This window comes from Balaenoptera borealis (genome assembly GCF_965194805.1).
Source record: "Balaenoptera borealis genome assembly, chromosome: 19".
Classification (NCBI taxonomy): domain Eukaryota; kingdom Metazoa; phylum Chordata; class Mammalia; order Artiodactyla; family Balaenopteridae; genus Balaenoptera; species Balaenoptera borealis.
In genome coordinates this window covers 53,497,153-53,519,817 of record NC_138878.1, presented here as the reverse complement: position 1 = coordinate 53,519,817, position 22,665 = coordinate 53,497,153, and the positions used below count along the sequence as shown (strand labels likewise).

Genomic DNA, 22,665 nt, shown 5'->3' with positions numbered 1-22,665 from the left:
TTTAATCATAAGACCAGTCTCATTTTAGTAATTAAAATATTATTTTGCGATTTAAAATATTCACTGTAGCAGTCAATACTTCAGACTTCATTTAGCAAACTATTCTTCTCTCTGCCTGAAAGCCTACAGTGTGGAAAGATCAATTTCTTTTCTATTTCCATACCTGTACTACTAAAAAGAGTTGCTCAGTAGTTAATACTTAAATTACTATTAATAAATTAATAATGAATAATGGTTAATTTTCAATAATTAACTATGCTAATTAGTAGTATGCACAGGTGAATCAATAAAGAGATGAAGTAGAGAAATTAAATAGAAAGTCCAAATATTCTCAAGTATATAAGGATATGTAATAATGATAGAGATGGCATTTCACATCAACTGAGAACATAGTATTGCTAAACAATAAAACATACAGGGAAAAAAATCTTCACAAGGCATAAACACTTTAATAGTCACATGAACAGCTAAGAAAAATTACTTTCAACTTAAAATAGATAAAGGTTTAATTTATTAAATTGAAAAAGAAGATAATGTCAACCAATTAGAAAATAAACACCTATGAGAAAAACAGACGTACTATAAGGTGTCACCACAGAAAAGAAATAAAAACTTATTCTCATAATAAGAAATGTGTAAATTAGAATATATATATATATATATATATATATATATATATCTGGTAGGCAGAGATTAAAGTTATTTTCAACTGCATTCATTAGGGTGTGGGGAGGTATTCTCATGCACTGCTGGAGACAGTGTAAATTGGTAGGAAATCCATGAAGAACGATTTGGAAATATATGATAAATCTGTGTTCCATGGCAGATGGAAGGTAGAGCTGCAGAGGGAAACACACAATGTTCCCTCTCTCCATGCTACAACAGATTCCCCAGAATCTATTCTACCTCACCAGAAGATTAGGCTTCTGGCATTGATAAGGCAACAGGATTTGTCCATTTCCCCACTAATCTCTGTCCTGGATTTGTGTCGGGTACACAGAGTGGGCAAGTGCTGAAACTGAAAATAGATGTAGATTTAGCTGAATTATTCTGGGTGATCTAAGTCAAATATGGTTTCACATGGCTCCTTGTATCTTCCCATCTCTGCCTTCTCAGGACTCTTCCCTTTTCCAAAAGAAGAGCTCATAAGAGAAGTTTCATCTCTTGCAAATATCAAAGCCATGCCTCAGGTGAGATGATGTTTCCTCTCTTTCTGAAGTAACTTGTTTTTAGGTTATATGAACATTTGCTTCCCTATCCTTAAATTTTCTGGATATTGGGATTTGCTTCCATCAAACTGGTCTCCAGTAGGGCAAGCAAGTGGCCTAGGTACAAAATTTAAGAAGGACCCTCAGGGCTGTCCAGCTCTAACTTTTGTACCCTACGTGTCTTACCTGCCTCACCCTAGTTGCAGTCCTGTTCCCAGTTTCTCTCATTCCAACCGGATAAACTTAAGTCTTCCCCAAATGCACCTTCTAGTTGTAGCCAATGTTTGCATATTGATTGGGTGTATCATTCATCATCTCCTTTCTCAGTCCTCTCATAAAAGTACTGCTGGAACAGAAATGTATTATCTTCATTTAAATGGGAATATATTACTTGAATGAATCTATCTTGTCTAGACACTGATTTGAGATCTAAATTTCTGAGGAGTCAGGGAGCAGACATGCAAAAACCTTGATCATCTCCACTGACCTAGGTTTTGCAATAATACAGTGGGAGGTAGAATTGATAGATCACATTATTATTTTGGATTAGATTTCCTGTTTTGTGAGGTTTTTAGGATAGAGATTTGCTTGCAATCTTGTACAGAAAACTGAAATTTTACATTGCTCTCTGATCTTTCTATTTTATCCATGTCTGCCAGCAATTCCTACAAACTGTGGCCCACCAGTGAAAACCTTTCCACAGTGTTTCAGTGCTGTTATAGATTTATTCTTATATTTTTAGTTTCTTCTAATCTTTATATGTGCGTGCAAGAGAAGGAGATGCATTTGCTAATCCACTCTTGAGATGTTCTATTCTTGAATCAAAGGTGATACTTTCTCCTGTTTCCATATCTTTCTTTCAGAAAATTCCTCTTCATCTACCAACCTTTGAAATACCAATCTGGGTTTTCCCCAGATGGTAATTGGTTCTCTTCTCCTCTCTGTCTCTTTTTCTGTATGCACAATCATATTCACTCCAGAGGTTATACTGATCTGATTCTAGTGACTCTCAGATACCTCTCTCCACCCTAGACCTCTAACCAGAGTATCAGAACCATATATCCAACCTCCAACAGCTATCACTACCTGTATGTTCCATAGACATTTCAAGTACATGTCCAAGGTTTACCTCATTACCTCCTTTGGTCCAGCTTATTCTTTCTCCTGCTTCCCATTTCCATTTTCTAGTCTCATCACCCACCCACTTGCTGTGCAGATAACCTAAGAGCTGTGCCTCTCTTTTTTCCACTCTACAACCAATTTATGACCAGTTCTGTTGAAACTCATGAAGCAACCAATTGTCTCCTGTCCAGACCACTAATACCACTTTAATCTAGGACACATCTCTAACAGTGGTTACTTAATTGTCTTTCCCACCTAACACACCTCAAGCCTTCTCTAGTGTTCAAGAGTATTGCCTCTAAAGTACAAATTTTTTCACATAACATATGTGATGACTTAACATTTCTTCATGTTTTTTTATACTCCATAAAGCAGCAGACCCAAAGTGGGGTATGCATTACAATGGAATGTACAAGACAGTATACTGAAAAGGAGGAAAATACTAATAGTTTACATTCAAGAACAGTAATCGTTAACAATGTGGATTGCTATTAATGCCAACTGATGATTTATAAATAAATACAAATATGTTGGGAGTGTGCTCAGTACATTTTTAAGACCATTGCTCTGTAGAAAAAAAATCCAGTATTACATAAATATGCCTACTGCCTACCTCCATATACCTTTTTCTTCTTAAGCTCAAAGACTCTTTCCTAACATACTGTACCTTTTGCTATTTCCTGAATTTACTGACTGGTTTTACTCTCCTCATGAATCTTAAAAGCCAATGACATGTAGTTCTGCAAAAAATATTCATTGTGAGTACAGAATTTTTATGTCCTCAATGAAGTCTTAGAATACAAAATGAAATTTTCTTTACTTTGTAGTATGTTCCCTTGTACATATTTCTGTCATTGCATCTGTAATATCTATTGAGTGTATGTATTTACACATATGCCCTTCTTTTAGCCTGTAACATCTTATGAGCAAGGTCAGGGTTTTATTTGTTTTCGTGCACCAAGCAACCAATCACATTCAAGGCAAAGAGTATGATCTCATGTATTTTTACTATGAGAGAATAAGTAAATACTGATGAATGTATTTTCAGAGAGAATTTTCTACAGTACAAAACACAAAGTAAGAAAACCAGTTTGACCACTGAACATGGTCTCCAATGCCTAGTTCTCACTAGCTTCAATTACTTTAGGATGAACTAGACTATGCCCTTACAGGGATCAGTGTCATTCAAGGATGTGACTGTGGACTTCACCCAGGAGGAGTGGCAGCAACTGGATCCTGCTCAGAAGGCCCTCTACAGGGATGTCATGTTGGAAAACTACTGTCACCTCATCTCTGTAGGTAAGGAAAATTCCTTGAATCTTTCAGTGTCATGCATCTCCTTTCAAGAATTTCTGAAACATATGGAACTTTGAATTTCGAAGATCAGCGGTGATGAATCCCTTTCTGTTAGTAGAAAGCGTGATTGTGTCCGCACTTGGCCTAGTGCAAGGTATTAACTTTGGTAGGACGTTAATGTGTACCTTGTCTGCCGTCTTGAAACTGTATCTTTCTCTTCCTTCAATAGTTTTGAAGCCCAACAGCTTAGACCAAGTCTCATTTTTTATTATCAGGATTTCACATGACTAAGCCTGATATGATCCACAAGTTGGAACAAGGAAAAGAACTATGGACAACAGAGAAAATTTTTCCAAGTCAGCGTTACCTCGGTGAGTCTGTATCGATAAAGTCCAGTGGACTCAGGTAGTTGATGCCTTTGAATATTTTCAGAGATCTATTTTTTTAATTGTGGTAAAATACACATAAAATTTATCATCTTAACAATTTTTAAGCATATAGTTCCATGGCATTAAGTATTTTTACATAGTTGTGCCACTATCACAACCATCCATCTCCAGAACCCTTCATCTGTCAGAAGTAAAACTCTGTACCCATTAAACAATAACTCCCCATTACCACCCCCCACTAGCCCCTGGCAACCAGTATTCTACTTTCTGTCTCTATGAATATGACTACTGGTAGGTACCTCATATAAGTGGAATCATATGGTATTTGTCCTTTTTGTGACTGGTTTATTTCACTTAACATAATATCTTCAAGTTTTACCCATGTTGTAGTATGTATCAAAATTTTCTTCCTTTTGAAGGCTGAATAATATTCCATTATATGTCCATGCCACATTTTGCTTATCCATTCATCTCTCAGTGGACACTTTGGTTGCTTCCACCTTTTGGCTACTGTGAATAATGCTACTATGAATACGGGTATATAAATATATATCTGAGTCATTGCTTTCTTTTGGGTATATACCCAAAAGTAGAATTGCTGGATCATATAGTAATTCTATGTTTAATGTTTTGAGAAACTGCTATACTGTTTTCCATAGTGGCTGCACCATTTTACATTCTCACCAACAATGCACAAGGGTTCCAGTTTCTCCACATCCTTACCAACAACTGTTATTTTCTTTTTTTCTTCTTTTTTTTCAGATAGTAGCTGTCTCATTAGGGATCTGTTTTTAAAGGCCTGAGATCTTTGAAGTGTCTATACATGACTGACTTCCATACCTCTAAAATCTAAATTTTATTTTGAATATTGCTCCCCACGTAAATCCTTTCCTTGTGTGCCTTATGCTTGTAGAGCTATTGGCTGCTATTACTTTACCAAGAATCCACTCCATGCTTTGTAGGTATAACGTCCATAGAGATCTTAAGGGTAAAGTTCTTTGAGTTCTGACAGAAGTATAAACCCACGTATCTCACACTCTAATCAAGATAAAGGACACTTCCATTAACCCATTAAGTTCCATCAGGCCTCTTCCAAGTCAATCCCTCCCTAAGACGATCACCACTGTGATTTCTACCAACATAGATTAGTTTTGTCTATTCTGGACCTTTTTCATATCTACTTTCTTTCACTCAGCTTAATGTCTGAGAGATTTATACATGTTTTTGCATATATAAATAGTTTATTTTAATTAAACAGGATAGTATTCAATTGAATGGAGATACCAGTTTATTATGCATCTCCTATTGATAGACATTTGAAATGTTTCAGTTTGGGGCTATTACTATTACTATTATTATTATTTTGGCCACACTGCATGGCATGTGGGGTCTTAGTTCCCTGACCAGGGATCAAACCCAAGCCCCCTGCCGTGGAAGCGCAGAGTCTTAACCACTGGACCGCCAGGGAAGTCCCTGGGGCTATTATGAATAAAGGTTCTGTGAACATTCCTGTAAAAATCTTTTTGTGGACACACGTTTTTATTTCTTCTCAGTAAATACCTATCAGATGGTGTTGCTCATTCATAAGGCAAGTTTATAGTTCACATTTTAGAAGCTGCCAGTTTTTAAAAGTTACCATAGCATTTTAAACTTTTACCAGCAATGTATGAGAATTTTGATTGCCTTCCACATTCTCTTTCACATTTGATGTTATCAATATTTTCATTTTGGTCATTGTGAAGTACTACTCTGAAGAATGGTAGCATATCTTAGCAGTTTCAATTTAGATTTCTTTTATGACTAATGATGTTGAGAACTTTTTCAAGTGCTTTTTATATCTTCTTCAGAGGTATCTGTTCAAATGTTTTACCCATTTTTTATTGGGTAATATTTTTTTTCCTTGAATAGTAGGAATTCTTTACATTTTCTGATAGAAGTATTTTGTTTGATATAGGTATTACATATATTTCCTCTAGTCTGTGGCTTGCCTACTCATTTTAATGGTGTCTTTCAATAAGCACAAGTTTTTGAAGTCCAGTTTATCATTTTTTTCTTTTATCATTATTTCTTTGACCTCTCAAACAAATATTTGCCTTAGGTTGTAAAGATAGTTTCCTGTATTTTTTTCTAAAAATGTTGTGTATAATTTGCTTCTTTTAAATTAGTTCTATGATCCATCTCGTTAAGTTTTATTTATGGTATGAGGTAAGTGTTAAGAGTCTGTTTTCTTCCATACAGATATCAATTTGTCCCATCACTTGTTGAATTGAATTAAGTTGCTCTGATGATCTTATCAAAAATTGTTTGACTGTATTTGTGTCCGTCTATTTCTAGAGTATTCTTTCCTTTGATATAATTTAAGTCCTATTACTAATACCACCTGGTCTTTGATTATTGTAGCTTTATAATAAGTCTTGATGTCAGAGTAAGTCCTCTTAACTTTCTTCTTTTTAAAAAATTGTTTTGGCTATTCCAGGTCATTTTCATTTTCTTTTTCAAATACATTTTAGAATCAACTTCTTGGTTTCTTTATTTTATTTTATTTTATTTTATTTTTTTAACATCTTTTATTGGAGTATAATTGCTTTACAATGGTGTGTTGGTTTCTGCTTTATAAAAAAGTGAATCAGTTATACATATGCATATGTCCCCATATCTCTTCCCTCTTGTGTCTCCCTCCCTCCCACCCTCCCTATCCCACCTCTCTAGGTGGTCACAAAGCACCAAGCTGATCTCCCTGTGCTATGCGGCTGCTTCCCACTAGCAATCTATTTTACGTTTGGTAGTGTATATATGTCCATGCCACTCTCTCACTTTGTCCCAGCTTACCCTTCCCCCTCCCTGTATCCTCAAGTCCATTCTCTAGTAGGTCTGCATCTTTATTCCCATCTTGCCCCTAGGTTTTTCTGACCTTTTTTTTTTTTTTAGATTCCATATATATGTGTTAGCATACGGTATTTGTTTTTCTCTTTCTGACTTACTTCACTCTGTATGACAGTCTCTAGATCCATCCACCTCACTACAAATATCTCAGTTTCGTTCCTTTTTATGGCTGAGTAACATTCCATTGTATATATGTGCCACATCTTCTTTATCCATTCATCTGTCAATGGACACTTAGGTTGCTTCCGTGTCCTGGCTATTGTAAATAGAGCTGCAATGAACATTTTGGTACATGACTCTTTTTTGTTTTTTTTTAATTTTTTTTTTATTCATTTATTTTTGGCTGTGTTGGGTCTTCGTTGCTGCACGTGGGCTTTCTCTAGTTGCGGCGCAGGGGGGCTACTCTTCATTGCGGTGTGTAGGCTTCTCATTGCGGTGGCTTCTCTTGTTGCAGAGCACAGGCTCTAGGCGTGGGGGCTTCAGTAGTTGTGGCTCGCAGGCTCTAGAGCACAGGCTCAGTAGTTGCGGTACACGGGCTTAGTTGCTCCGTGGCATGTGGGATCTTCCTGGACCAGGGATCGAACCCATGTCCCCTGCATTGTCAGGCGGATTCTCAACCACTGCGCCACCAGGGAAGCCCCCATGACTCTTTTTGAATTATGGTTTTCTCAGGGTATATGCCCAGTAGTGGGATTGCTGGGTCGTATGGTAGTTCTATTTTTAGTTTTTTAAGGAACCTCCATACTGTTCTCCATAGTGGCTGTATCAATTTACATTCCCACCAACAGTGCAAGAGGGTTCCTTTTTCTCCACACCCTCTCCAGCATTTATTGTCTGTAGATTTTTTGATGATCACCATTCTGACCGCTGTGAGATGATATCTCATTGTAGTTTTGATTTGCATTTCTCTAATAATTAATGATGCTGAGCATTCTTTCATGTGTTTGTTGCCAATCTGTATATCTTCTTTGGAGAAATGTCTATTTAGGTCTTCTGCCCATTTTTGGATTGGGTTGTTTGTTTTTTTGATATTGAGCTGCATGTGCTGCTTGTAAATTTTGGAAATTAATCCTTTGTCAGTTGCTTCATTTGCAAATATTTTCTCCCATTCTGAGGGTTGTCTTTTTGTCTTATTTATGGTTTCCTTTGCTGTGCAAAAGCTTTTAAGTTTCATTAGGTCCCATTTGTTTATTTTTGTTTTTATTTCCATTTCTCTAGGAGGTGGGTCAAAAAGGATCTTCCTGTGATTTATGTCACAGAGTGTTCTGCCTATGTTTTCCTCTAAGAGTTTGATAGTGTCTGGCCTTACATTTAGGTCTTTAATCCATTTTGAGTTTATTTTTGTGTATGGTGTTAGGGAGTGTTCTAATTTCATTCTTTTACATGTAGCTGTCCAGTTTTCCCAGTAACATTTATTGAAAAGGCTGTCTTTTCTCCACTGTATATTCTTGCCTCCTTTATCAAAGATAAGGTGACCATATGTGCGTGGGTTTATCTCTGAGCTTTCTATCCTGTTCCATTGATCTATATTTCTGTTTTTGTGCCAGTACCATCTTGGTTTCTCTAAATAAATATGCTGGGATTTTTATTGGTGAGAAATAACATCTCAGCAATATTGAGTCTTCCAGTCCATGACTATACTATATCTGAACATTTTAGTTAGCTTCTCTAATTCCCATAAGCAGTGTTTTATTATTTTTAGTATAGAGGTCTTATACATATTTTATTAAGTTTATCTTTAAGCTTTTAAAATTTTTGATGCTATTGTAAATAATGAGATTTTTTAAATTTATTTTTCCAGCTTGTTCTTAATATGTGTCTCCACAATTGACTTTTAGATATTGACTTTGCATATTTCTTTTGATGGTATTAAATTTTGTTGTTGTTACTGTTGTTCTTTATTTGTTTTGGTATTTTTTTTAGATTTTCTATACATAAAACAGGCCTTGTTGAAATAACATATTTCACTTCTACATTTGCATACTTTATTGCTTTCATTTCTTTTTCTTACCCTGTTGTACTGACTAGGATCTACAATACAATGTTGAATAGAGGTAGTGAGAGTGAGCATCCTTAGCAGTTCACTAAATTTAGAAGGTAGACATTTAATATTTCATTCTTTAGCTTAATATTAACTGTAGATTTTTCATAAGTGCTCTTTGTTAGATTCTGGAAGTTCTCTTTTTTCCCTAGTTTTCGGACAATTTTAATTATGAATGGATGTTGATGTTAAATGCTTTTTCAGCACCTGTTGAGATGATCATATGATATTTCTTTTTTAATCTGTTACTGTGTGTATTACATTGATTAATTTGAATTTTAAACCAAGCTTGGGCTCCTGGGATGAACCCCGGTTGGACAAGATGCATTATCTGTCTTATAGATTGATGAAATTGGTTTGCTAATATTTTAGTAAGCTAAATGCATGATTTTACCAAGGATAGTGGTTTGTAGTTTTCTTGTAATGTGATTGAAAAGTTTTTGTATCCAGAATTGTGTCAGCCATATAAAACTGGGGGTGTTTCCTTTTCATCTACTTTCTTATGGAATTTCTGTAAGATTGGCATTGTTGCTACCTTAAATGTTTGAAGAAAATCATTGTTAAGCCATTTGGGCCTGCATTTTTATAATTCAAAACTTCTGCTTCCAGCCCTGAGGAAGTAACAGAGTCTAGAATTATACTTCTACAGGAAACAACTAGAAAACTGGACAAAACTATTTTCAGATATTGAACAACAGGCAGCACAGGCCTGGATTCCTGAGAGAAGATAAATAAATGAGATGCACCCTACCTCATTCCAGGCTTTCATTTGAAGGCAACTTCCAGACTGCAGTGCAGAGAGAGGAATCCAGAAAGAACCTGGCAGTTTTACTGACTTTAGGGGAACAACATTGGCATTCAAGGAAATTGAGGTGACTAGAATTTGCAGGACACACTTTCCAAAAGAGGGAGTTATGCAGAGAAAGAGTTCCCCAAATCTTGAAAAGGTTCCCCTTGAGTCTTGGCTAAAGATAAGTCTGCACGTGGGTAGGTGAAACCCCATGAGACCAGGCAAGGACATGTTCTAAGAAAAATACAATTACAACAGTGTTGTGAGACAAACAATTCTCATAGCCTGCTGCACCAGGAATCATTTTATTTCCCTTCAGCCAGAGCGGAGAGAACTTGTTAATACATAGGACATTAGATAGACACCCTAGAAAGGTCACACCTAATAAATGGGGCAATAGATTAAAGACTGCAAGATTTGTCATAAAAGGGCTTAAATTAAAGCATCAAGAGGATTAAACTAATCCAAAAATAACTGCTGTGTGCCTGTTGGGTCCTCCAAGGAGATGCTGAGATGGAGTTGGGAGTGTAATAGATTTCTTAGAGGTGACATCTATGAAAGATAAAGGAAGAAGTAAGATCAGAAACAGAAAGCCATCAGACCATGATACAGATATGTGGAAGGAAAGGGGATTGGGCAGGGAGACCCTTAGACCATTATGCAGATATGACAAAGTCTCAACCAGCCTAACTCCTCTGAAGCAAAGACTGCTCATCAGAGGAGTCCTAATGGACAGAAATGGCCACCCTCTAGTACCCACTCAGTGTTCAGTCATTTTGGTGGGGATTCCCTGGGGAGACCCTGTCTTGGTTCAAAATCTGAAGAGCATCCTGAAGATGCTAACAGTTCTTGCACATGAATGGTAAGTTCTTTTTGAAGGGAGGTCCTAGTGGTGCAACTCTGGCTGCCACAGAATGCCAAAAAAAGAAAATACTCTTTATGAAAATACAACCATATCTTAAACTCAACAACATTAAATTGATAATGTCTGATATCCAATCAAAAATTATTAAACATATGAAGAAGGAGGAAAATATGACCCATAAACAGGAAAAAAATCATTCAATAGGAAAAAAACTCAATTAATAAAAACAGACCTAAAAAAGGTAGAGGTGATGGAATTCTCTGACAAGGATGTTAAAACAGCCATTATAAATGACTTGAGTATCATCAAGGATGTAAACTGAAAATGAACATAATGAGGCAAGATAGCAAGATCGAAATAAAAACCAAAAGAAGCTTCTAAAGGTGACTATTCAGTATCTGAAATGAAAAGAAAGACCCAACTATGTCCTATGTATTAAAATATAAAGACACAGGTAGGTAAAACATAAAATGATGAAAAAATATGTACCATACTGTCTTGCGATTGCCCTATGTGGGGATGAGATCATCCCCCCCTGCACTCACCCAAAATTTGGGACAGATATCAAGACTGAAATCTCACATAATGAGGTTTTCTAGGGAGAGCAGGGAAGATTCCCAAGCTGGTCCTAAAATGGCTTGAGAGAGCAAGGAGGGGTGTCTGGCTTTGGTGTTTATTGTGTTTTGGTGGGGGGTAAGGTCAGGTCTCTACACATAGGCTAGGGCTTGCATGGTTTAAACTTCCTGCCAGCACCAACAGAGAGAACATGCAAGGTTTCTGACTGCGGAAAAAAAGGGAGTGGGTCTAGGAAGTTGTCAGCAGTAAGACATCAAAAATAGAATCTGACTCTATTACACATGCAAACACTAAGAAGAAAATGGGAGCGGCCATATGTCAAAGTAGATTTCAGAAAATGGAATATTACAGTGATAAAGAGGGACACTTCATTAAGAAGTCATAACAACTGTAACAGCTTCAAAATACTTCAGTGTTTCTCAGCTTTTTATCATTTTCACTACCCTAAAAAGTCTTTTTAGAAATTTTCTTTCTAATTGCCCCCCCATGAAATTTTAATACCATAATCTATGTTCTGTTACCCTTTGGAGGGCCACAAGCCATAGTAATATGTAAGATTTTCTTTTTTCATTTTCTCCAGAACCAAATTTGCTCCCTGAAAGAAGCAATATAATTATAGCTTAAGATATAAATACTTTTCCCTCAGTAATTGAGAGAACAAAGAGAAAGAAAATCAATAAGGCTGTGGAAGGCTTGAAACACAATCAGTTGTACCTAGTTAATCTTTATAGACTATTTTACATGGAACATTCACCAAGATAGACTGTACATGCTGGGCATAAAACAAGTATCAATAAATTAAAAAGAACTGAAATCATAGTGTATAGTTTCTGACCACAGTAGAATTAATTTAGAAATCAAAAACGTATCTCTAAATTCCCCAAATTTTTGGAAATTAATCATATTTCCAAATAACCCATGAAACAAGGAAGAAATCCTAAGGTAAATTAGAAGGTATTTTGAACTGAATGATAATTAAGACAACATATCAAAATGTGTGGGATGCAACTATAGCAGCATTAAAAATTTTTATCCCTTTAAATCAGGGCCTAAAACAGGGGTTAAACTGTCACCCTAAGTAACTAGAAAAAGAAAAGTAAATTAAACTCAAAAGTTAGTAAGAGGAAAAAATTGACTAAAGCAGAAATCAATGAAATACATAACAGAAGAAGAATATATGAGTGAAGCCAAAAGCTGATACATTAAAATAATAAAATTAATAAACCATAGCTATATTACTAATAAAAAATAGAAGACATATCACCAATATCAAAAATTAAAGAGGCTATATCACTACAGATCCTACAGACATTAAAAGGACCATTAGGGAATATACAGACAATTTTATACCAACCAATAAGAGTAGGAGAGAACACTTCCCAACTCATTTTATAAGACCAGCATTATCCACAATCAAAGGCACTATAAGAATAGAAAACTACATAGCAACATCCTTCATGAAGCTAGATATAAAAATCCTTAATAAAATATTATAAAACTGAATCTAAAAAAATAACTGAATTTAGCAGTATTTTAAAAGGATGATACCACATGGCCAAAAGGAGTTTATCCCAGGAAAGCAAAGTTGATTTGGAATTCAAAAATCAGCTATAGGGACTTCCCTGGTGGCGCAGTGGTTAGGAATCTGCCTGCCAATGCAGGAGACATGGGTTCGAGCCCTGGTCTGGGAAGATCCCACATGCTGCGGAGCAACTAAGCCTGTGCGCCGCAACTACTGAGCCTGTGCTCTAGAGCCCATGCTCTAGAGCCCGCACACTGCAACTACGGAGCCTGTGCTCTAGAGCCCACGTGCCACAACTACTGAGCCTATGTGCTGCAACTGCTGAAGCCCGCACTCCTAGAGCCCCTGCTCTGCAACAAGAGAGAGAAGCCACCTCAATGAGAAGCCCGCGCACTGCAACAAAGAGTAGCCTCCGCTCACCACAACTAGAGAAAGCCTGTGTGCAGCAACGAAGACCCAACACAGCCAAAATAAATAAATTAATTAATTACATTAAAAATAAAAAGCTATATAATTCACCATGTAAAGATAAAAAGAGGTCGAAACTCAAGGATATAAGCTACCACTTAAAGTATAGAAAGATAAAAGAGAAGACCACAATCATCTCGGTAAATGCAGGAAAATAATTAAATTCAATTTATATTTATTATAAATCTATTTATTAGCAATCCAAGGGAATTTCCTCAACTTCCTAAAGAATATCTTCGAAAAACATAGCCACCATCACATTCAGTGGTGAAAGCATGAATGCTCTTCCTCTAAGAACAAAAACAAAGAAAGGATGTCCATTATCACCACTTCTATTAAACATTATACAGGACACAAGTCAGTACAATAAGGCAAGAAAAAGAAGTTAAAAGGCTTCAGATTAGAAAGGGAACTATCTTCATTTGTACGTGACATGATTGTGTACATAGTAAATCCTAAGGAATCTAAAAGAAAAGAACTGGTAGAACTAATAAGTGAATTTAGCAAGTTCACAGAGTTCTTGTTTTAGATAAAACTTGGGAAAATTTTGGTCTGTACTTCTACAGTTTTTTTCTTGCTCTATTCTCAATTATATTTTAAATCATTTCATCCTACCCTGTAGTTCACTAAGGATTTTTAAAGTTCTTTTAGTTTGGGTAATTTCTGTTAACCTGACTTCAAGTTTACTGATTCTTTATTCTCTTATGTTTATTTGCTGTTAAACCCATCCAGTGAACTTTATATTTCAGCTATTGGGGTTTTTTCAGTTTGCATTTCCTTATGCCTCCTGACTACTCCATCTCTTCACCCATATTTCCATCTTTTCTTGTAGATTTGTAAACATATTTATCATAGTTATTTTAAATGTCTTCTAATTTCAACATAGGGACATATATCAGCCTGTTTCTGTTGAATGGTTTTTATCTTCCCTATTGGTCACATTTTCCTGTTTCTTCTCAGGAAGGCTTTATATAACATGTTGTGAAGTTGCTGGATCCTTTTTCTTCCTCTGAAGATTGCTGAGTTTTAATCTTACAGGAGGTTAAGTTACTGGAGGCTCATGTCGATTCTTTTGTCAGGTTGCTTTTAAATTGTTTAGATTATTTCTATTTCAGTTTCAGTTTTGCCTTTAGTTTTATGGTATTGCTCTAAGTCCTGGGATGCAGCCTTTACTCCTAATTCATGGCCCTTCTGGGATTTCAGTAGAAAAACCAAAGTTTTAACCAGGTTCTTCTAACTTGGCACAGGACTGGAATTAAAAACTGTTTTTGCAGAGTTAAGTAGCTGCTGAAATCTCTGCTGAGTTCTTTCAGTGTTCCAGCTGTCTTTTCCCTTTATGCTCCTTGCAGTCTTACTCTGTAGAAATGAAGTTAACCAAGGTTTTGAGGAGGGGTTTCTGCTAACGTTGGGGCTTTCCTTCTATGCTTTCTTCATCCTTGGATTTTGTCCTCAATTTACAGCCACTCTAGTACTCCTGAACTCTGATCTCTGATTCTTCTGCACAGAATGACTCCAGCTTTCTCCTTGAGATCTATCCCCTGTGTGCTGCATGAACTACCAGGGCACACAGTGGAAGACCTGGATAAAAGTAGATCTTATTGCAGTGTGGTTTCTTTCTTTCAAAGGTTGTAACCATTCCAGTTTCTGCCTGCTTTTGATCATTCTTTAGTGTCTTCAAACAAGTTGGTCTTCTATAATTGGTCCATAGTTATCATTGTTATCAGTTGGAAGGTTGTTCTGATACAAACTTCTTTGCTATTACCAGAATTTTGAATGTCTAAGACAGCAGTTCTCAAACTTTTTAGTCTCAGGACTTAAAAAAAATTTTTTTTATTTAAGTATAGTTGATTTACAATGTTGTGCCAATCTCTGCTGTACAGCAAAGTGACTCAGTTATACACATACAGACATTCTTTTTTTATATTCTTTTCCATTATGGTTTTTCACAGGATATTCAATATAGTTCCCTGTGCTATATAGTAGGATCTTGTTGTTTATCCATTCTCAATGTAATAGTTTTTATCTACCAACCGCAAACTCCCACTCCATCCCTCTCCCTCCTCCTCCCTTGGCAACTGCAAGTCTGTTCCCTATGTCTGTGAGTCTGTTTCTGTTTTGTAGACAGGTTCATTTGTGCCATATTTTAGATTCCACATATAAGTGATGTCATATGATATTTGTCTTTCTCTTTCTGACTTATTTCACTTAGTATGATAATCTCTAGTTGCATCCATGTTGCTGTAAATGGCATTATTTCTTTCTTTGTTATGGCTGAGTAATATTCCATTGTATATATGTACCATATCTTCTTTATCCATTCATCTGTCGATGGACATTTAGGTTGTTTCCATGTTTTGGCTATTGTGAACAGTGCTGCTATGAACATAGGGGTGCATGTATCTTTTTGAATTATAGTTTTGTCTGGGTATATTCCCAGGAGTGGGATTGCTGGATCATATGGTAATTCTATTTTTAGTTTTCTGAGGAACCTCCATACTGTTTTCCATAGTGGCTGTACCAACTTACATTCCCACCAGTGGTGTAGGAGGGTTCCCTTTTCTCTACATCCTCTCCAGAATTTGTTATTTGTAGACTTTATAATGATGGCCAGTTTGGCCGGTGTGAGGTAGTACCTCACTGTACTTTTGATTTGCATTTCTCTAATAATTAGTGATGTTGAACATCTGTTCAAGTGCCTACTGGGCCATCTGTATGTCTTCTTTGGAGAAATGTCTATTAAGGTCTTCTGCCCATTTTTCAATTGGGTTGTTTGTTTTTTTGCTGTTGAGTTACATGAGTTGTTTGTATATTTTGGAGATTAAGCCATTGTCTGTTGCATCATTTGCAAATTTTTTTTTTTTTTATGGTTTCCTTTGCTGTGCAAAAACTTGTAAGTTTGATTAGGTCCCATTTGTTTATTTTTGTTTTTATTTCTATTGCCTCGGGAGACTGACCTAAGAAAACATTGGTACGATTTATGTCAGAGAATGTTTTGCCTATGCTCTCTTCTAGGAGTTTTATGGTGTCTTGTTTTATGTTTAAGTCTTTAAGCCACTTTGAGTTTATTTTTGTGCATGGTGTGAGGGTGTGTTCTAACTTCATTGATTTACATGCAGCTGCAGGACTTATTTATACTCTTAAAATTATTAAGAATTAAAAGAACTTTGTGAATGCGTGTATATCCTATTCAAAATTAAAACACATTTAAAAATATTCATTTATTTCATTTAAAAAGAACAATGTAAATATAATAAAGTCATTACATGTTGACATAAAAATCATATTTTTACAAACAAAAACTATTTTTCAAAAGAGAAAAGTGAGCAAAGGAGCATTGTTACATGATTGAAGTTTATTTAATGTCTTGCTGAATAAAAGATAGCTGATTTTCACATCTGATTGTACATTTAGTCTGTTGCAATATGTTGTTTTAATTGAAATATATGGAGAAAATCTTCCTTCATGTGTATATGTATTGAAAGAGAAATATTTTAAAAGCCTTTTTAGATTGTCATGGATATTCTTCATTAATACTACACCCAAACTTAACAATTGGTAGTTCCTAAGCAGTTAGTTGCCACTTAACAATTGGTTTTTTCTAAACAGTTAGTTGCAATATAAAATCTGAAATCATAACAATGAACTGTTGTAGACTATTACATAAAATCCAATGGTCTATTTAAATATTTTATCCATGCATTGTTTTGTAATATTATGTATTGGTCATTTGGAAAGTAACAGTTCACTGGTGCATACAGGTCTGCCAAATTTTGACACATTTCCATACCAATATTTTTTTTAAAACCCCAAACCCACATGTGTTAATATCACCAGCAATCTCATTATAAAAGTCTTTTAAGTATTGAGAAGTTGACAAGCTCACTGTAGCAAATACAAGCTTTCTAAAATAATGACTTATACTTCTTTTATCGTAGGTGACAAGTATTGGCAGATGTTTTCTTTGAATAGACAGGTTCACATTGTTCAAGAAAATGTTTACCAGATACCCACATCTGAATAATAGTGTTTTTTCAAGTAAAACTGCTGTTCCACAAAATGTAGATATTTAGTTCTCAACTCACATAATTACACCAGCACTTTTCCTCACAAAATACATTATATGATTGGCCCTTGAACAACATGCATTTGAACTGTGCAGGTCCACTTACATGCAAATTTTCTCAATAGCAAATGTTACAATACTACACGATCCACAGTTGGTTGAAGCCACAGATGTGGAACTGTGGGTATGGAGGAACTGAGGGCCAACTATAAGTTATATGCAGATTTTTGACTGTGCAGAGGGTTGGCGCCACTAACTCCCAGTGTTATTTAAAGATCAACTGTACTCTGGTATGCAAAAGAAGTGCTGTATGCAAAATTCTTTAACAATCACACAGAATATTGAAAATATATGTACTCAAGGGTGGAGATCTAATAAAATTAATGAATTTTTTCTGCTCTATCAAAAAGTCTTAAGTGAAACTTTTTTCCTGCGAGTGTGTGGTAGTTAGAAATGCAGTGATTACTATTATAGATTGGTGCCAGTGCTTTGATATATGTTAATGTGCCAGCATTTTACCCACCGTATCAATCATTGTTAAATTTTCTATATTTTATGTTTTGACATCTTTGGGGTGCCCTACTGGCTGAGGAGAGATTGCCCTTCCCAGAGCTAGCCAATTTCTAGAAATAGTAAACAAACAACTTGTTGGTGAGCCCACCTTTCATATACAAATCAACCAATCCCCACTCCATATCCTCAACCACCTCCTTTTTCTAACTCACAGACACCAAGCCAATATTTACCCTGCCCTAAATCACCCAGGATCAGGTATCAGACAACTGGAGAGCTCCCCTATAACCCGTAACCTGCCAACACTCTTCAAACTAGCCAATCCTAAGCTGTTTCCCCTGCCCTGCCTTGCCTTTCCCATGGAAGCAAGCCCCAGTAAAGGCTCTGGCCTACACTTTCCCCTTGCTTCTTTCTGCCTCCTGACCAAACCTGGTGCTTCCCCATGTGGCCCTGCATGGCATGGCATGGCCCCTCCTCTCAGGAAAGGTAAGTAATAAAAAATTTTCTTTTAATAGCATTAACCTCTCTGTGTCATCACTCAGTCACCTCTATAAATTAAAATTCCATAAGACACCCACCAGTGCTTTTGCCCCACTAACGCAAATAAGAACACAGTTTAAAATTCTATTATTTTTGTTAATAATGAAGTGTTGTTATTTTTATTATTATTTTGGCTGCCCCATGCGGCATACAGGATCTTAATTCCCTGGCCAGGGGTTGAACCCATGCCGCCTGCATTGGGAGCACGGAGTCTTAACCACTGGACGGCCAGGGAAGTCCCAATGAAGTGTTATTATTATCTTTTTTTAAAAGATTTTTTGATATGGACCATTTTTAAAGTCTTTATTGAATTTGTTACAATATTGCTTCTGTTTTATGTTTTGGTTTTTTGGCCACGAGGCATGTGGGATCTTAGCTCCCCAACCAGGTATTGAACCTGCACCCCCTGCACTGGAAGGTGAAGTTCTAACCACTGGACCACCAGAGAAGTCCCCCTGAAGTGTTATTACTAACAAAAATATTTTTGACTTTGTGGACCTCCCATAAGGGTCTCTTGGAAACTGCTGGTTTAGGCCTTTCTTCTGTTTTTCATCTCTTTCTTTAACATTTCAGCTCTTTCTCTTTCTTCTTTTATTATAGTCTCCTATTTATACGCATTCTTAAATCTATCCAAAATATAAAAGGGTAATCATTGCTAATATTAATCTTCCTCTTAGTTTTCATTTTCTTTCTTTCCTTTCCTCTTCTACTTGTTTCCTGCACTCAGTCTCATATCCCATTCTCACTGTGAGACCTACTATCAGGTTTCAAAATCCATATGACTTGGACTAAAGTGATAATTTCAGTATCACTTCTTTCAATAAATTTCTTCCCAACAAATCTCCGTGTTTCATAACATAGTGCTCAGATTCCTGATATGTACCCACCTTGATTTGGGTGAAAAACTTATCCTACGTTCCTGAGTGCCTTTTTCATCTTGGTTGCTTTTCTTCCCTCTGAAAAAATAAATATTTGTTGAATAAATGGATTTTATTTCAGTAGGCTCTCATCGGTATCCTTAAAGAATCTTTCTTCATCCTCAGTTCTTGTCTTTATAAAAGCCATGTAAACTGTAATAATCTGATCCATTCTCAAGTTGTGATTTCCTTGTTTTATGTGAATGGCTTTCAAATAGCCATTTTCAGCCCATTTCTCCCACTTGGACTCTACTGGTATATTTTAATCTGCCTACAGCAATATAGTGTCACTTGTCTCATCCTTTTGGTTATTGATATTTCAGAAATAATAGTCATTAACTTTATCTTATCTTTGTATATCCTTTTGTTCCAGTAGTCAGCTTCTTGTAACATCAGGTTGATTCCATCATCTCTGCAATATTTTAAAAATCATCTCTCCACAATTTGTGTTTTATTTCACTCCATGAAATATCTTTACATCCTCTCATATTCTCGTTTGCCACTGACATCTTCAAAAGCGAGAGCCATGTTATTTCAGGTGTGGACTGCTGTAATTACTATTTAGATTTGCCATGATTTTTTTTCCAGTTCTTTCAGTTTTCTTTCAGTCAATATGCAAAAAAGATATCACTTATTATATAAAATTTAAATCCCTTCTTTTTCAAGGGCTGACAGAATAATATTCCATCTGGTCATTCCACATGTATTTCTCTTTTTGACTAAGAATTCCTGCTAATGTCTGTTCGAATCTCCCAAATGTACTCAATACAATTGATTTTATTCTTCACACTGGACCTTTCATTATATGACAGCTGCCATATAACCATAAGGATACTTGCAAAGTTAGCCAACTACAAACTAAGAGAGTACAGTAGTACACACAAGGCCACCATCACTTCTGATACCAACTGTAGGTTCAAGGGTCCCCACAACTACTGTTAGGATCAATAGTTTTCTATAAGGACTTAAAAAATTACTGAAAGCTATAATACTCACAGTTATGGTTTGTAAGAGAAGAATACATATTAAAATTAGCCAAGGGGAGAAGCACATAAGGCAGAGTCCAGGAAAGTACCAAACACAGAGCTTCTAGTAGTCCTCTCTCTGGAGTCATGGACAGTGTTACTTCCCTGTGACAATACATATAGAATACTGCCAGCCAGGGAAGCTTCACCCAAGTCTATTGTCCAAAGCTTATATTAGGGCTCCATCACATAGGCATGCTTGACTGCCCATGTGGCTGACCTAAGTTTCTAGCCCCTTAAGAGACTGAGCTAATATTCTGTGACCCAAAGCCCCTCGTTCTCAAGCACATTGTTGGTGTGACTCAAAGACCACCCCCCCCCAAATCACATTGTTACTTTCTGGCTGGCCAAAGACTCCCAGGCAATTAATTTTCCTCTCAGGCATGACATTCCAAGGACTTAGAGATTACCTCCCAGAATCCAAAGGCAAATGTCAGACTTCTCTTTGGGCAAGATTATATATTCTTTACCACACAATACTACATATCCTTTGATTAAAAGATCAAATTTCACTTCCCCATGAAATGTTCTTTGATGACTCCAAAGCATGTCAGTTCCTTTTTTTCTGCATTCACATTATACTTAGTGTCTATAAACATGCAAACAGACAAATCCTCTGATATGATCTGGTAATTTGCTACCTGATTCAACACTGTTTTATCTGAGGCCTCTTTTCCCATCTGATTAACAATTCCCTCAAAATAAGGTCCTCTCTTTTACTTTTCCTTACTGTGGCTTGTAGCAGAGGCTAGATATTCCGATAGTTACTTGATTGATGGCCTGTGGTAGTATGCAAGGAAAACATCTTTCTCATCCATTCAAAAATCATTTAATGGTAAGTTCTTTTTAGATATACATGTCAAGATCATATCTCTTTACCACTGATAAGTGTGTTAATGTATACTCAGAAGGTTTCGAAGAAGATAGTCAATAAAATGTTGACGTCCAAGAGCATAAGTTTTAGTTGGGAAGGCATTATTATCAAATTGAGCATTTTACATATAATATTATATGAAAATAGCAGGTTGTTGAAAGATTGCTTGAAATGGATGGTCCAGACTATAATTTTATACTAATTTCAGACAAAATAGACATTGAAGGGTAGAAAGAATATGTGAAGGCTTTTGGATAAATTGGATTGTAGCATGTCCCTGAAGGTGGTTGAATTCTCAGCAAGGCAGTATAATTCCAATTATTGATACAGATTAGTTTTGTGTGTCCTAGAACTACACATAAATGGAATTGTACGACGTGTACTCTTTTGCATAAAGCTTTAAATCTGAAAAATATTTGAGATTCATCCCTTTTGTCATTATGTATCAGTAGGTTTTTTCCTTTTTATTGCTGAATGGTATACCATTGTATAAATTTCACTGAAGTATTCCATTTTATAAATATATGATACAGTATTACCTGTTTACCTTTCGATGTCTAGTTTGATGGGATAAAAGGGCTGTTGTAAATAAGATGTAAGTCGTGAGTAAGATGAATCCATCTTTAAAATTACCCCACCAGATATGGGTGGTAGTAAGTTAACAGTAGTAAGATATAGTTTTTAAGGCCAATCAGTGCTGTACCTATACATTGAAGAATTCTATCTTTCACAACCCCAATAGGAAATAGCAGAGTTAAGGTATGTTACTCCACTGGGAGGAAAACTTGAACCCATCCTTCCCTAAAACTGAAAAAGTAATTTAGCAAATTGAAAGGAGGAAAAGTTATAATTGACGGTCAAGAGAATTTAGTTATTGATCATTTCTGGAAGAATACATTGATGGTAGCAGCAGTCAGAACATAACAGTGATTATATTCATGTTGCAGATATGCTTTGTCCTCTGGTTTATTTTACAATTCCTAATGGAATTATGTTTTCCCAATTCTTCCTTTTCAAGAGAAAAAAATTGCAGTGATATGGAGAGTTAGGGTCTAGACTATAGACTAGTGTGTCTGTTTGCACTAGGAAATGAGTCCTGAGAAAGTTCATTTGCCATGGGTGGGCTAAATACAAGTGAGGAAGAAACACATGGAAGTATTTTATAACACTTATTTAGTCATTAGGGAATAAATATATAGTCTTTCATCTTCACCTGAACATTTTCATTGCTTACTGTTTAGTACCCTTGATAGGCTCCCTCCATTATCTCTGAATCCGCCCATTCCAAGAGCAATCCCACTTTCACCATCCTTTATCTTCTGCTTACTTGCCCTTGTGTTTATTACACCTGCCTAATGTAGCTTATATTTACAACATCCCAAAGATATAAATGTTGTTTGCTTATGGCAATTTTTCCTCATTTTAATGTTATATACATTTTCCCTCCAAGAGGTAATTTATTTTGGCCTTTCTGTAGACTACAGTAGTGAGATAGACAGTCCCACCATGGGTTGTTTGTATATATATCTTATCCATAACGTTTATGTGAAGACTTACTGGTGTTAATTGTATT

At 36.0% G+C, this 22,665-nt stretch overlaps 1 protein-coding gene and 1 long non-coding RNA gene across 2 annotated transcripts in view; one reads left to right on the top strand and one right to left on the bottom strand.

Annotated features, from left to right (window-relative positions):
• ZNF382 (zinc finger protein 382) overlaps positions 1–22,665 on the top strand; it is a 58,942-nt gene that overhangs the window by 26,305 nt on the left and 9,972 nt on the right. The window contains exons 2-4 of the mRNA XM_082367421.1: positions 1,117–1,190; positions 3,503–3,629; positions 3,902–3,997. Coding sequence (XP_082223547.1) covers positions 1,182–1,190; positions 3,503–3,629; positions 3,902–3,997 — 232 coding nt within the window. The 5' untranslated portion in view covers positions 1,117–1,181. The remainder of the gene's footprint in view (positions 1–1,116; positions 1,191–3,502; positions 3,630–3,901; positions 3,998–22,665) is intronic.
• LOC309616657 lies at positions 10,011–22,665 on the bottom strand. The gene is made up of 2 exons (XR_014237552.1): positions 19,164–22,665; positions 10,011–16,618 (listed from the first exon to the last, which is right to left on the bottom strand). It is a non-coding gene; the product is annotated as an uncharacterized lncRNA (long non-coding RNA).